Source organism: Typopeltis vanoorti, chromosome 9 (assembly GCF_054136105.1).
Source record: "Typopeltis vanoorti isolate ZY-2024b chromosome 9, IOZ_Tvanoo_1.0, whole genome shotgun sequence".
Taxonomy (NCBI): Eukaryota; Metazoa; Arthropoda; class Arachnida; order Uropygi; family Thelyphonidae; genus Typopeltis; species Typopeltis vanoorti.
In genome coordinates, this window is record NC_143557.1 from 11,177,968 (window position 1) to 11,195,473 (window position 17,506).

The 17,506-nt window shown below is 35.3% G+C and overlaps 1 protein-coding gene across 1 annotated transcript in view; it reads right to left on the reverse strand.

The window, feature by feature from the left end:
• Positions 1-17,506, reverse strand: part of Usp7 (Ubiquitin-specific protease 7) — a 747,694-nt gene that overhangs the window by 551,647 nt on the left and 178,541 nt on the right. Inside the window, exon 7 of the mRNA XM_090397965.1 lies at positions 11,672-11,780. Within this exon, the coding sequence (XP_090254091.1) occupies positions 11,672-11,780 (109 nt within the window). The remainder of the gene's footprint in view (positions 1-11,671; positions 11,781-17,506) is intronic.

Genomic DNA, 17,506 nt, shown 5'->3' on the forward strand with positions numbered 1-17,506 from the left:
GTGGAACAAGTAAACCATTTCAGCTACTTAGGCACAATTTTTACTGAAGATGGTAAACTAAATATAGAAATAGACAACAGAATCAGCAAAGCTGGTATCGTGGGAAGTCAACTGAATAAATTCATATGGAATAAGAAAGAAATTAGTCGGAACACTAAATTAGCTGTATACAAGACTGTGTTCAAACCAATTTTAACTTATGGATCTGAGAGCTGGGTCAGAAGTAAAACACTTGACCAAAGACTAGAGACCGCAGATATGAGAGTCCTGAGAAAGATTAGAGGCGTGAACAGATGGCATCAATGGCAATATCATATTAAAAATGAGGATATTAGAAAAGAACTTGACATTGTCAGCATCCAGGAATGCGTTAGCAGAGCTAATCTCAGATGGTATGGTCACTTAAATAGAATGGGAGAGGAAAGATCAGCAAAACAAGTGTTCTCTGCCAGGTTGGCAGGAAAACGACCCAGAGGAAGACCAAGATATAGGTGGATTGATACGGTACAAAGTGCCTTAGATGATAGAAATATAAGATCTGATAATGTTGGAGTCTTGACAAGTAACAGACTGATTTGGAGGAAAATTGTAGATAGGAAGTTAGTAATGATGTAATTTTTTCATGTAGTACTGTCATATCCTGTACACCCCTTGAGGGTACATGGCAGGAATTTGATGATGATGATGATGATGATGATTAATGTTTTTAATGTTTTTGTGAGATTATGTTGCATTTTTAACTGACTGAAGTAATTTTCTCATCTAGTGTGTATTATTTTTCTAGAATTTTTGAGATGATAGGTAGACTGGCAATAGGTCTGTCGTTTTCTATGTCATTTTTTACTGTGTTTGTAGAGAGGTATAATTACTGCTGTTTTCAATTTGTTGGGAGATAATACCCTTATAGAGAATTGCATTGATTAGTTTCAAAAGTGCAAGATATAACTGATCAAAATGTGTTATAAGGTCGGTTAACCTAATGTCTATCGCCGGGCAAGTTTTAGGATTAAGTTAATGTAGAGAATCTTTCGAGTTTGGAAACAGTTGAAAGAATATAGTTTGCTGTTGACTGTGGTGAATTAGTTTTGTACTGGGTGTGATTTGACTGATGTCTCTCTCTTGAGTAGAGTAATGTTGTTTACAAAGTTTTGGTTGAAGGATTCTGTAATTCAGTGCCTTGGCCAAAAAGGCTGATGTCTCATGGAGGGGCTTAAAGTTTTCTGTTTAACAATGCTTTGAATGTCAACTGTTTGTTTCATACTGCTAGTGTCTGAAGAAAATTTCAGGAAGTAGTGTCTTTCGGCAGAGTGTATTTTTGGCTGTTTATAAAATGTTCTTGTAAGTTTATAAAATATTTTAACTGGGCATAATTAGGTGATATTTTTTAATCACTTTCAGAGATTATTCTTTAAAGAAATGCTATTTAGTATCTCATTGTTTATCCAGGGATTTGAGTCTGTCATATAATCTGCATAATATCTTTAATATAATGAATAATTAGGAATTACCCATTTCAAGCAAACTCAAACATGGCTGTAATTTTGTACACTGAGTTTTAAATAAAATGCATCAAATAATCCTGTTCCTGTTGTACATAAGGAAGAAAGACAAGATAAAGGGATGGTCAATGTGAGAAAGAGCAAACCATCATATTCAAATCTGAGAATTTAGCAAGACAATTAGCAAGCAATTATATGGTTTAACCATTGGTATTTGGGATTAAGTTTGTCTACAGGTGCTCCAATTTTTCCCTCAAAAGCTGGACACCAGCCTGGAATACTTTCTGAAGTACATCAGAGTTAATGCTTACCACCATTGAAAGGCTTAGGTGTTCTGGTAGAAATAGTATTTTTCACATAAAATGTTATCTTATTGTTGTTTAACAGATACTTGTGCCATGAGAGGTTTCTTCAATTAACACAAAACAAAGGGATAAGTAATACTATTCATTTAAGGCCTGAATATTACAGGCCATCATCAGTGCCAATAGTTAATTACAAAATAAATTACAAAGTAGAACAGGAATAATGAATCGATTTGAAAAAGTAAGAGACATGATGTTATACATAAAACAACACAATAGTATAAACGAGGAAATATTGCAATATAATAATTAATCAGCTACTAAAAAATAAATTAAAAATTATTGATGTCAGATTAAAAGATTTTCCTTTTTTTTTAAATAACAAAACCTGTGGTGCGATCATAATTAAAAGAAACACACTATAAATAATAGGAATAACTGTATGTTATTCCTATTATTGTTTAAAACTACTGTACTGATGATGTCCTAAGATACTTAGGATGAAATATTTAGAATTAAATAATTTTCGCTGTGGTTAATACGTGCGTTTCTTTTAATTAAGACTTTTCTATATCTTAGATAGAGAGAGGCAGTTGTTCTGATTTAAGTTTGGATGATGAAGTAAAGCCTCAGTGATTTCTTTAAATAAGTGTGTTTCAGAACCATAGGATGTTGTGGTCAGTATTTATTCCATGCTGTGCCAAGCTTGATTTTTCAGATTTACTGTTGCTAATGTGAGATTAGCAGTCTTGTATTCACTTTTCTACATAGTATCCAATTTGTCCAAAGTAGGAATGATGACAGTCACAAGGAACTTGGTACACACCAGAGAGAGAGCTAGGAGCCATTTGTCTTTTGAAGATGGAAACAATGCTGAAAATTTGTTGACAGGAAGAAAAGTAGCAACTAACCTGCATTTCTCAAGAATTCTCCCATTTCTCAGAAATGGGTTCTGAGATACCAGAAATGTGAGGAATTGAAACTCAATGTACTGTTTCTTTGTTATTTGAGCTAGAATTATAGGAATCAAAAAGCTGTTGAATAGTCCTTTCTGAGAAGTCACAGAGTTTCATATACCATTTGATGTTTAAGAGTTTCTGCTGTAATAGTTGAGGTGTACAACAAATAATATGAGCACACCACATCACAATAAGGTTTTTATAATTCCAGTCTTCTGTTATGGATGGTGAGCTGATTGCTGTTGAATGTAGCATCCAGTGAAAGTAGGCTTCAATTCACATAATTAATTCACTTGATAGTGAACAAAGGAGTAGAATATTTTATCAGATATTTTATTTGTCAGAATAAGGTTTACAAGCCCAGATGAAGGAAGCGCAATGGGAAGTTCACACTCTCCGCACTTGCTAATGTTTATTTAGAATGTTTGAAGACATCCTTTTCTCATCCATACACCCTCGTCCTTCATTTTGGGTTCATTATATAGATGACATTTTTGCTATCTGGTCCCAAATGAAGAAAGAACTATGCAATAGTTTTTTAATTCATGTGTTAAGGCTTAAGTTCTGAGAGGACAGCATGTTGAAGGTTTAATGAAACCTGAACTAACACCCCTAAAAGACCAGTACTTTGGCTGGTATTGCATCCCCTTCAATTCGAAGATCTGCATTCTCAGCTGATGAAAGAAGCAGACAAATGAATGATGAACGCCACCCACTATACGGCCCGACCGCAGTGCCCCAAAGACTAAGATCCCGACATAGCTTCCTGGCAACTGTTGAACCACCTAAATACCTCCCAGAGACAAGACTTCAACAATGGCTTGCACTGTATCCTGAAAATAATGCTGGTATTCCAATAGACGAACATCTTACACGTGATGCCCACTTGGAAAAGCCTCAACAGACTGCGAACGACAGGACGCTGCAAACAAAACCTCATCAGATGGGGATACCTCACTGGCCCAGACAATTGTGAGTGTGGGACAACTCAGTCCATGGAACACCTTCTTTCTTGCCCCTTTCTTCCATCACCTTGCACAAAAGAGGACTGTATATCCTGCACAGAAAGAGCAGCTGATTGTGCAAGATACTGGAGGAATATTTGACTATAACTATTGTATATAAGTTATGTATAGTTTCCTTTTTTCATATTTAATTATTATTTCACTATATAATTCACCTACCAAATCTAAGCTGATCTCATTGTAATGTATCCTAATTTGGTGTGAATCATGTTGTACCACTTACTACTGTACTACTTGTGTTTGGATAGGAAATAAAAAAATTTTAAAAAATGGAATATGTACAGATTGCATATTTGGTTTAATCCTTGAAATATTTTCAGGACTGCGGCAAGTCGTGGTAAAGGTGGTGTATGTACAGCACTAGGAAAGGATTAAAACCTGATTTTAATGCTTCTAATATTTTGTATAAGTCACTGAGATATCTTCAGGGATTAGAAATAACTGTGTGCGTGTGTTACAAATGATAACACAATACTAAATGAAACATGTGGGTGACTCTTAAGTCCCATTTAGGTAGTGTGCTATCTATGGACATTGGTAGGAAGCCTAGGATATAAAGTGGGACCTCTAACAATTATTGTTTCCCAAATTTTGGAAGTTTTATGCAACAGTATTATTTAAGTTAGGTTGAAGGGCAAATACCTGTTGGATTTCTGCTCAAGGCATGTACTGGTTATTACTAACACCATGTTCCAACATAAAAATGTGCACAAATTCACATGGACAGAAGAAGCAAGGAATAAGAAAAGTCTCATTGACTATGTTATTGTTGATATTGATGTTTTCTCCCTGGTGTAGGACACTAGCGTGTACAGAGGATTTGAAATTGGAAGTGATCACTATTTAGTCTTGAGCAGGATAAAATTGAATTTCATATTGAAAAGAATAACATGTAAGAAAGTTTTAAAGCAAATAAAAGTTGAGTAGCTCTCAGATGTGAACTGTAGACTAAAATACGCAAAGATTATTGAAGAAAAAATGAAAGAGTTTGAGAACAGGAACCAAACCTTGGAGATTCAGTGGCAAGCTTTGAAGAAAAACCCTCATTGATTCAGCAAGAGAGGCATGTGGTGAGGTAGTCTGAAAGATAGAAAAATCAGAACTCCATGGTGGACACAGGAAGTTAAAGAGGCAGTGAAGGAAAAGAAGAAAGCATATCAAAAGTTGCTGGCAAATAAGTCGGCTTTTGCTCTTAGAGAATACAGAGACCAATGTAAGAAAGCGAAACACTGCATAAAACTAGCTAAACAAAAGTCATGGGAGGACTTTGGCAAGAACATAGAAAATAAATATCAAGAAGGTGGTAAGATATTCTGGAGGTTGTTGAAGAAGCTTAGAAATGGAGGAAAGAGTGCTGTAAAAGTAGAAGGAATTAGGGATGATGAAGGTGACATGAAAACTGGAGAAAAAGATATGCTTGAAGTATGGAGTAATTACTTTGAAAAATTGCTAAATGAAACATGCAGTGATAGCACAGTGGTAAAAAACACTCAACAGGCATAGTCAGGAATACATATCCCACACTTGAAATAGAAAAAGCCATCAAAGGCTTGAAATGTGGAAAGGCAGCAGGAGTAGATGATATTCGACCAGAAATGCTTAAGTATGGCGGTATAAAAGTCTTACAGTGGCTGCACTGCATAGTTAAGGAGGTGTGGACACAGGGACGAATTCCCGATGATTGCAGTAAAGTTCATAGTACCAATATATAAAAAGGGAAATAAAACTGAATGTGAGAATTACAGAGGTATTTCCCTACTGAGTGTTCCTGGTAAGATTTATGCTAGTATACTTGAGAAACGGTTGAGAAGAATTGTGGAAGAACAGCTTGGCTAAGAACAAGCTGGATTCAGGCCAAATAGAGGCTGTCAGGATCAGATCTTCACTTTGCAACAAATAGTCGAGAAAGCATGGGAATATAACAAAGATCTGTATTTAAGTTTTGCAGACCTGCAAAAGGAATATGACAAGGTGCCAAGAGAGAAGCTATCAATACGCTACAGTTATATGGTGTCAATGCAGCATTATATCAAGCAATACTTAGTCTTTATTTGAGTTGAAAATCAGCAGTTAGGACTGAAGGAAGTACAGGAAGATGATTTAATGTTAAATCTGGTGTGAGACAAGGATGTACATTATCCCCTCTGTTATTCATTATCTATATCAGGCATGCACAATATGCGTCCCGCAATGCTATTTACTTTGGCCCATCTGCCTGATTGCATTATTTAATCATACGGTGGAATATGAAATTAGACTATTTCTTCCTAGCGTTGAATTAAACTTTTACTAAGACTCTGCATGTTTACGTTCATGCGATTAATGTCACAATCATGTTTCTTTCCACATGCAATTTCTCGTCAATAAATTGCATTTGGAGTTATTCCCACTGTAGTATTTAATAACAAATTATTACAATTGCTTCGAGGTTTTGTTAGCAGTAGTGTCCAGGAATGCGTTAGCAGAGCTAATCTCAGGTGGTATGGTCACTTAAACAGAATGGGTGAAGAAAGATTAGCAAAACAAGTGTTCTCTGCCAGGTTGGCAGCAAAACGACCCAGAGGAAGACCAAGATATAGGTGGATTGATACGGTACAAAGTACCTTAGACGATAGAAATATAAGATCTGATAATGTTAGAGTCTTGACAAGCAACAGGCTGATTTGGAGGAAAATTGGAGATAAGAAGTTAGTAATGATGGAAATTTTTCATGAAGTACTATCATATCCTGTACACCCATTGAGGGTAAATGCAGGAATGTGATGATGATGAATCCTGAGTGCAGCTGTAGATTCTAAAATTGGTCTTTCCTTTTGAAATTTACTATGGCCAAGCATGGTGGTTTCTTTGAGGAAATTCTGTGGGTTGAATCCAAATACAGTCAATCTGGCCTTGCAGGCCATGTATTGGATACATAATAAAGAAACAGTACATCGAGTTCCAATTCCTTGCATTTCTGGCATCTCAGAACCCATTTCCAGAATTCTTAAGAAATACACTTTAGTGGCTACTATGAGATTTGCTGTTGCTAATGTAAGATTGTTGTTGTTATATTCTCTTTTCTACAGAGTATCCAATTTGTCGAAAGTAACAATGATAAGTCAGAAGGAACTTGGTGGACAGCTAGAGAGAAGAGAATATAATAACAACAATCTTACATTAGCAACAGCAAATCTAAAAAATCCTGCTTGGCACAGCATGGAATAAATACAGACCACAACATTCTATGGTCTGAAACAAGCTTAGTTCATTGATGTCGGTAAAAATTTGAATACTTGTTTAAAGAAAGCACCGAGGCCTTACTTCAGTGTCTGAATTTAAATCAGAATGACTGTCTCTCTCTGAGATATGAGAAAGTTATTTTAATCATACATCAATAATTTTCATTTTTTTTTAAAAATAACTAATGAATTATCAGTATTTCCTCAGTTATATCATTGCACTGTTTTATGTAAACCACCAAGTCTATGCACAACAATAAGTCATACTGACGAAGAAATTGAAGCCTTCTATCATGATATATCCCAGCTGTACAATAAAGGAAAACTTCATTTCCGAATTGTAATGGGAGACTTTAATGCTAGAATTGGTATTCAACATTCCAATGAAAGCTCAATGGGAAATTTTGGATATGGCATGAGAGATGACAGAGGAGCAAGGTTAATAGAATTTGCAGAAAAAAAAACCCTGTATATCATGAATTCCTTCTTCAAGAAAAAAACAAATAGAAAGTGGACATGGAAAAGCTAGTGAAATTGACTTTATCCTCAGCAATAAGAAAAACATCTTTCAAGACTGCTCTGTTATAAACACCTTCAACATTGGAAGTGACCATCGTATGGTATGCAGTAAGATTCAAATAAACTGCCAAAAAGAAAGAAGAAAAATGTTTCGGAAATCAAAGCAAAACATAGATGTACACAAACTCAACATTAAAAAAGATGTATTCCAACACGAAATAAACAATAGATTTAAACATCTTACTGTAGATGACAATGCTGATCTATCAGAAAGTAATGACATTATTATCCAAAACCTTTTACAATGCTCACCTGAAATAGCTGGTACCACAGAACAGAAACAAGACAAAATTTCTGAAGAAACAAAACAGCTTATGAAACAATCAATTAACCTACAGAATAAAATTGAATACATGGAATTGTGTAAAACAATCAGAAAACGTATCACAGAAGAAATAAGAAAATTCAATTGTAAATTCATACAACAAACAATTGAAAACAACCATAGTCTCAAAAAAGCCAAACAGCAATTGATGAACAGCAGATGGTTGCAGTCAAACTACAAGACGGGACCATCACCAGAGATAGATATGCCATAGCAAAAAGAATTGAAGAATTCTACTCAATATTATACCAGGATGATGAATTAAATGAAGAAGAAGACAACTACAACACAGCTGAAGTATCACAGATTCTACCAGAAGAAGTTATGCAGAGCATCCAAAGCTTCCAAAATGGTAAAGCTGCAGGTGAGGATGGAGTTATAGCTGAACTTCTAAAAACAGATGGAGAAATAATCTACGAACTCTTAGCAAAACTATTTACTTTATGCCTGAAGAAAAATGATGTACCAACAACATGGAAGAAGGCTACCCTAATTCCTACCCTAGTTACATAAAAAAGGTGAGACAGAAGACTTGACGAACTACCGACCTATCAGTCTACTATTAGTGGTTTACAAAAGTCTTAGCTAATAGACTTTGTGCACAACCAAAAGAACAGACAGGCTTTTGAAGGGGCTTTAGTACAATGGTCCATATTCAAGTTGTACAACAGATTATTGAATGGTGTAATGAATATCAATTACCACTATGTCTTGGTTTAATTGACTATGAGAAAGTCTTTGATTCACTTGAAACTTGTGCAATACTTAAAGCATTACAAAACCAACTAGTGGAGGAGCCCTACATTAGAACCATCAAATCAGCATACACCAATGCCACAGCAGCAATTCATTTCAATGGAAGCATCTCTACTGTGGGAATACAGAAAGGTATAAGACAGAGTGACACAATATCTCCAAAATTATTCACAGTGTGACTAGAAGAAATATTCAAACTTCTTGATTGGGAAGGGAAAGGTATGAAGATAAATGGAAGATATTTAAGCCATTTACGCTTTGCAGATGACAGTTTATCTTTACTTCAACTGCACATGAATTACAGACTCGTATCCATGAGCTCCAAATTGCTAGCAGAACAGCAGGCCTAAAGATAAACCTAAAGAAGACCCAAGTTATGTTCAATAGTTATGTCCAACCAGAAATAATAAAAATCAATAATGAAGAAATTAAGCAAGTAATCACTACATATACTTAGGACAACAGATATCAATGGAACAAAATATTATGGATGAAATTAAAAGGCATGCGATGTTTGGGTGGAAAGCATTTGGAAAAAATCAAAAGACAACTACCATTATGCCTGAATAGAAAGGTTTTTAACCAGTGTATTCTTCCTATACTGACATATGGCTGTGAAACATGGACACTGAATGCAAAGGAAATTCAAAAATTAAGAACAACACAATTTAGTATGGAAAGAAGTATGCTTGGTATCACAAGATTGGATCACAAAAGGAATACATGGATAAGAAATCAAACCAAAGTCTCTGACATCATAGGAAGAGTGAAACATCTGAAGTGGCAATGGGCTGGGCATATTGTCCGAAGACAAGATCAGCGATGTACAAAAGAAGTACTGGACTGGATTCCATGAGAGGAAAAACGACCATGATGCCAACCTAAATCACGGTGGACTGATGATATCATCAGATTTGCAATAGTGGCATGGAAGAGGAGAGCCATGGACAGAGATTGTTGGAGTAATCTTGGAAAGGCCTTCATCCAGCAGTGGATCGATAATGGCTGATGATGATGATGTGCCACCTTGTTGATTTAACGCTTTTAACTTTCAGGTAAAGTAGTCACGAGATGTACTAACCATGCTGGGATGATTGGTTTCTAAATGGCATTTCAACTTACTTGGTAGCATGCACTCTGGTGCCAAAACTGTCATACACAGTACACACGGCGACCTCCCTTCACCATTGACTTCTGTCAAAGTAAAACCAACGTCCAAATAACTGTCACCACATTTTCGATATTTATGCTTCTTCACACTCTTGCCACTATTTGACGGTGTGCTCTCTTTATTTTCTCTCTCACAGCGCTTATTACTGTTTAGTAAAAACCGATCCATTTTTAAAAATACATACGAGAATACTTCAAAAACTTCACTTGACTAAATCACAAAAATATTCAGTTGATACAATTTCTGAAAACTAATTCAACACTAAGACCATGTGAAACTGTCAGCTATTTATATACGAACACAAAGTACCGAGAAAGTTCGAGAAACTTAATTATTGTAGAGTGCCATCTAGTAACCATTTGTAGATGCTTCTGCAAACAGTTATCACTAAGTGAGTTACTGGTTTGCACTAAGTCCGCTAGATGTCACGTCCTATCACAATGAATTGAAAATGGAAATAAAATTATAAAAATTTTGTAATCTAACTCATCTTCCTCTCCTGTTAGGTTCAGTGACCTGTCAGAGCCAAGTAACTTAACATTTAGAAACATGATTAGTGCTTTTGATAGCATTGTTTAATCCTGTTAACTGCAGTGTCTGCTATGGCTGTAAATTCTCGCCATTTTGCCTGTCTTACAGTATGAAAAATAAAAGATTCTGGGAGGAAAATCATTGCCTGCACCAGAAGTTTTCAAACCTGTGCCCACAGGCACATTTGCACCAGCAGAGCTATTTGCATGTGCCTGCCATCAATTATTAAATAAGAGAAAAAAAAAAAAAAATTAAAACTGGAAAACATAAGTCTTCTCCTAGTAATACTATTTTTATTGAAATCATAAAAATTGTTAACATTTATATTATGTTACAAACATTTTGTAATTCCTCTGTCTTTGAGTGTGAGTGTTACCAGTGGCAATTTTTTGTGTATGTTTTATGTATTTAGTCTAAAAGCAAATGTGTGCTTGAGGGACGTATCACCACTTCACCGGTGTTGTCGGTACACTTTGATCATACATTGTTTTTCTCATGTTGAAAAAATTTGCCCCAAAATGAGTAATCCAAATAAAACACAATGAATCTATAAATTCAATGATGGGAAGAAGAATATTGTTTTATCCAAAGTAAAGAGAAATATTTTTGCTTATGCGATAGTTTAATTTAGTTCTATAATAAATGCTACATGTGTATTTATCCTACTTTCATAGTTAATTAATTTGTTAATTGTTATCATTTTAATATGATAAGCAAGTATAAATTTTCATAGAAAATATTACTGGTGCCCACCACTCTCTTCCGAATCTCAAATGCACCTGCAAACACAACCAGACTGAGAACTCCTGGCCTACACCATATGAGACCAGATAACTCACCTTTAATTGTAAAACCCTGATAAAGATTCTTTGCTACCCACTGCATCTTATAACAAATCCAGTCATAAGTATAAAACACATACCTTTTATATGGTTTCCACAAACTATTGTTAACCTGGTTGAATGAGTGGATAGCATGTCATTGTAAACCCAACAGAGGTTGCAGGTTTAAATTCCAGCAAAGGCATGTGCTGGAATTTAATTCATGGTTGTCTTTAGGTCGATGAAATTTATTCCCTAGTGTGAGATTCCAGCCCTTGGAGACCTGAAGTGACTTTAAATGAGCCATTGACAAAAAAAAAAAAAAAAAAAAAAAAATCCTTAGATGCTTGCTCACCCTAATAATACTATAGGTTAGCAATATTTATGAGGTATGGTTCACAAAAAATAATAAATAAAAGTACTGTCAGGGTTAAAACCAGAAAAATTGCAATGGTTACTGAAAAGTTCAAAATATTTACCTTTCTTAGCTTGTTAGTGAAAAATAGTGTCTGCAGCAAGGAATTCATGTAACAGGTAGCACCTTGATTCTTCAATCCAACATAACCTGTGTGTTTCTTAGAATCCCAGCTTAAAATATATAAATAAATAATAGTAATAATAAATAAAGCATACTAGAAAGAGGTAATTTTATTAACATTTTTATTATTAAAACTATTAAGAGAGAAAGCATTCACAACTGACTCAGGCAATCCATTCCATTCATTCACCACTCTCCAACAGAAAAATCTAGGTCTTACACCCTTGCTAACCAAACTTTACCCAACTTCCAGGGATGACCTCTTGTTCTTTCTCATTTAGCCAAGTTTTGAAATATTTTCTGGGCATTAATCTTATAAAATCCTTTAAGTACCTGAAATGTTTCTATCATATCCCACTTTTTTGCTTATCAACCAACTTTTGCAACCCACAAACCCTGAATCCATCTTCACAGTGAGCATTCCAAACACAACTCACCATCTTGGTCACTTGCCTCTGGATCCTCTTCCCCATTTCCTCATTCTCAAGAAACACAGATGACAAGACATGTTAGAAGTTTTATGGAATGAAACAGCACTAGGAAAGGATTAAAAATAGTACTTAATTCTTCCATATTTCAGCACAATTACACAGACATTGTCAGGAAGACATTGTACAAAATGAAACTTGTGACACACACACACAAAACTAACTGAAGCACCTGGATGAAATGTTAGGTGGAGCACCATGTATATGGACACCTATCAGAGGACTAGGATATAAACTGATTTCAAACTATTACTGTTTCCCATATTTTCGGAAGTTTTATGCAACTATACTTATTCAAATTAGGCTGATTTTTAAGAGCTGCATCAGATTCTAAAAACAATCTTTATCTTCTAAATTTAATGTGATGGATCAGGATGTTCATTTTGCGATACAGCGTTTTACTAACTCAGCTTCGATACAGCATTTTGCACAGTCAATTAATTCGTTAAATGAGTTTTTATATTGGTTTTTAGGATACTGTTGAGAGTCGTGGTTACTGCCGATTGAACATTTTCAATGGTGTCGTATCACTTTCCTTTCATTGTCAAAAGAAGTCGGGGGAAAGAGAAAGACTCACAGGGTGCTAAATCAGGTGAATACGGCGAGTAATCCAACACACAAACTTGGTTTTTGCTCAAAAACTGTCTCACAATGTTCGAACAATGAAATGGTGCAATATCGTACAAAAGTAACCAGCTGCCTGCATCACGATATTCATGCCATATGCAACGAATCCTCGCTATCAATCGCTTCAAAACTTCGAGATAAAACTCCCCATTGACCGATTCGCCAGGCAGAACGAACTCTTTGTGGATAATGCCCTTGGAATCATGGAAACAAATCAGCATTGTCTTTACTTTTTATTGGATGCCCTTCTTCTGGTGGTCTCCACTCAGGCACTCTGGTGCTTTGTTTTGGGCTCATACTCAAAACATGACATTTGTCACCATTAACGATCGTTTCAAGGAAGTTTGAGTCCTTACGAGTGGTTTTAATGAGGTCCTTGCAGTGTTTAATTCGTTACTTTTTTGGTAGTCAGTCAACTTGTGGGGAACAAATCACGGTCAATATGTTGTGCACAGTTGATTTTGGAATCCCCAGTTCATCTTCAATCAATCTCACAGGCGATTTCGGGTTTTCTTTGATGAAATCAAGCACTTTTTGGATGTTAACTTTGCTCAGTGCAGTTTATGGACGGCCTGGCTTTTTGTCATCCTGAAGCATCTCACTATCACTTTGAAATCGCTTAAACCACTCGTAAACCTGAATACGGGATAAGCATTCATCATCGTATGCTTTTTTTTAAGCATTTTGGTAAAACTTTTACCAAGTTTAATAGAAAAGTCAATCGCAGCTCGTTTGAAACTCATTTCCTGACTGTTGGTCAAAACACACTGTCACTCTTGGCACTATAACTTGGCTTCTAATGAAACAAATGTCATAAACAGTTGAGACAACACTAATGAAGGTTGCTGCTTTCAACAGCAAAAATATACAACACGTGGCACCACCAGTTTCTTCTACTTTCGAAAAGTTCAGTTCCTTTTTTGGATAGAGGGTTTGGTAGTTGATCTTCCTATCTGTCCATTGTAGGCCAACTTATAAGAACAAGGAAATCTATATATAAACCTAGAAATGAGAAGGGAGGGAGTTCATCCTTAGTGGAGGGGATCAGGGTAGCTACTTTTAAATGGGACGTGAAAGTTCAGCAAAGATTGTATTTAACATTCTGAATACTTTTTCTGATGTGCCTCAGATATAGAGGATGGTGAATGGGAGAAGGACTGATTATTTTTTAGATGCTATTGGAGATGTAGAAATTAGATTTAAAACTGTGGTATATATGACTGAGTTTTGTTGCAAGAGAGGTGTTATTGGAACAAAGGTGATAGGCTCTATGGTTAGTGATTTTTTTCATCATCATCAAATTCCTGACATATACCCTCAAGGGGTGTACAGGATATGATAGTACTAGATGAAAAATTTACATAATTACTAACTTTCTATCTACAATTTTCCTCCAAACCAGTCTATCACTTGTCAAGACTCAAATATTATCATTATCAGATCTTATATTTTTATCGTCTAAGGCAGCGTTTCCCAAACTGTGGGCAGTAGGTTTTGTTGAAGGTGGGGGGGCGTGAAATAATGAAAACAAATTTAAAATGTTTTAAAGACTAAGTAGATTTTTTTTTATTTTAAAAGAAACGTATTTAACTTTTATTATTTATTATTTCTATTTCATTATTTTTTATATTTTAATGGAAAAATTCACACATCGGTGTTGGTTCACAAACTTTGCTTTCTGCGTATTTCGGCGCTTAATGAATATTAGTAAATATTGCTTATTCATATGTTTCATTTCAAAGCAGTGGTTAATTGTATTTACTTCGAATGCTCTACAAGGAAGCTCCAAATCTTCCTGTCCCTTTCATCATGCGTTCGTAATCAGGCACTATTGATATTGACTTTATATATATCAAAACTCGTTTTATATTATCACTGTCATCCGAGCTAGTTTTCTGTTACAATAAAAGTTTTGCATATACTTCACACATGAAAAAAGCTTAAACAAGTTCATGTGGGGAGATAGTAACTCGCTTGCAGTGGTAAACAACACCCCTCCCTAACAGCCACTATACTGCAGAGGCAATAAAAACAAGTACTTTTATTATGCCAGTGAATAAGGTATGAGCAGTCTGTGTAATATATTTCTCAAGAAATAGTGCAATTAGAGACAACTGGGATAAAAACACACTCATTAATGAATCACATGTCCCCTCATACAGAAACTATGCTGTATATATATAGACTGAAACAAAACCATATGTTGCATGGGCAAACACAGTATCTAAGTAAAAACTATTGTTATTAATTAGATGTGTGTGAGTTCGATTTCCCAAGGCAGCAATAAAATTCAACCGAACGTGTTAAAACTAAGTAATATATATACATAATGAATGTTATGGCAGTTTCATATGGAATTCGGTTGAAGAGAGTTAGCATTTCAACTCAATTGTCAGTTATGCTTTTATCTTTCGGTTGTGCGATCTTTTGTAAATACAGCACCAATCATATGCACGTTTTAATAACCTGCCTTTGCTGTCTGTTTCGCGTTAGGCTTAATTACCCTAAAGGGAGAAAAATCACAAAAAATAAAAATATTCCTTGTTCGGGGATTCCCTTATTCAGGTAATATTCACTAATTTCATGTTATCAGTCTGTGGTGTACCAGTATCGGTAAGTGGTGATATTATTTGATCTATTCTACATTAAAAAATTTAACACTGAGATGGATAAGTGGCTGATAAAAAATTTAAAAAAATCCCGCGAACAATCAGAAGAAGCAGAAAGACTCAAAAGACATTATTTCATATTTTACCAGAACAGCCTGCATCGTCCTCAGAACCAAACGGTAAGAAGCAAAAAATGTAATATATGCATTTGATTTTTGCAATATTTGCTGTGTATGTTTTGTATTGAATATAAATACAATAAATATTATAATAATATATCTCTCTATTACGATTTTTTTTCGAGGGGGACCGTGAAATATTTTAATTTTTGCAAAAGGGGCCGTGACATCCAGAAGTTTGGGAAGCACTGGTCTAAGGCACATTGTACCGTATCAATCCACCAATATCTTGGTCCTCCTCTCAGTGGTTTTCCTGCAAACCTGTCAGAAAACATTTTTTTGCTAATCTTTTCTTGCCCATTCTGTTTAAGTGACCATACCACCTGAGATTAGCAATGCTAATTCATTCCTAGATGCTGACAATTTCAAGTTCTTTCCTAATATCCTCGTTTTTAATATGATATTGCCATTGACGCCATCTGTTCATGCCTCTAATCTTTCTCAGGACTCTCATATCTGCGGTCTCCAGTCTTTGGTCAAGTGTGTTACTTCTGATCCAGCTCTCAGATCCATAAATTAAAACTGTATACAGCTAATTTAGTGTTTCGACTAATTTTTCTCTTATTCCATATGAATTTATTCAAATGACTTCCTACCATACCAGCTTTGTTGATTCTGTTGACTATTTCCATATTTAATTTACCACCTTCACTAAAAATCGTGCATAAGTAGCTGAAATGTTTAACTTGTTCTACAGGTTCCCCGTTCACAACACAGGTGACATTTTTAACAATTCTACCTATTTTCATTGTCTTTGTCTTTTTAATGCTGACTTTCATACCATATCTATTACAACAGTTATTCAATTTAGTCAGGGAATCTTGCAAACTTCTAGCGGATTTATTTAGAAGTATAACATTGTCCGCATAAAGCAAAGAGCTGACATTAACATCTCCAATTTTGATATCATGTTTAATACCACTTTCCTTCATAATGTGATCCATATAGATAATGAATAACAGAGGGGATAATGAACATCCTTGTCTCACACCAGATTTAACATTAAACCATCTTCCTGTACATCCTTCAATTCTAACTGCCGACTTACAACTCAAATACAGACTAAGTATTGATTGATATAATGCCCCATTGACACGATATAACTGTAGCGTATTGAATAGCTTCTCTCTTGGCACCTTGTCATATGCCTTTTCCAGATCTACAAAACTTAAATACAGATCTTTATTATATTCCCATGATTTATTGACTATTTGTCGTAAAGTGAAGATCTGATCCTGACCGCCTCTCTTTGGCCTGAATCCAGCTTGTTCTTCACCAAGCTTTTCTTCCACAATTCTTCTCAACCGTTTCTCAAGTATACTTGCATAGATCTTGCCAGGAACACTCAGTAGAGAAATACCTCTGTAATTCTCACATTCAGTTTTATTTCCCTTTTTATATATGGGCACTAAAATATAAGACTAATTGTTAAACTGACCATAGATTTTTAATTCGTACGTATGTTCGTACAATATCGCCTTCCGTTTTCGCTAGTTACTGACTAGCTTTTTCAAGGCTTGCACAGTACAAAAAAATGCAAAAAAGGTTTCAGAATAAAAAAAAAAAAACGTTAGTACCTGTTAGGTAGCTAAGGTAACACATCCAGTATAGTCCCTTGATTTCTGTTTAGGTTGCTGCCTGTACGTAGCACTACTGCTGATTTCTTTCCTACATTTCTTTTGTGCAGTCTTTCCTACATTGGACAAACTTCGAGAAGCCTGGAAATAAGACAGAAAGAACATGTTGGCGATGTAAATCACAACAGAACGATCACCTCAGGGTTAGCACATCACTTTTCGACTTCGAACCACATTATAGACTGGAATAACAGCTCTATGCCCTACGTAGACAAAGATTATAGACATCATTTATT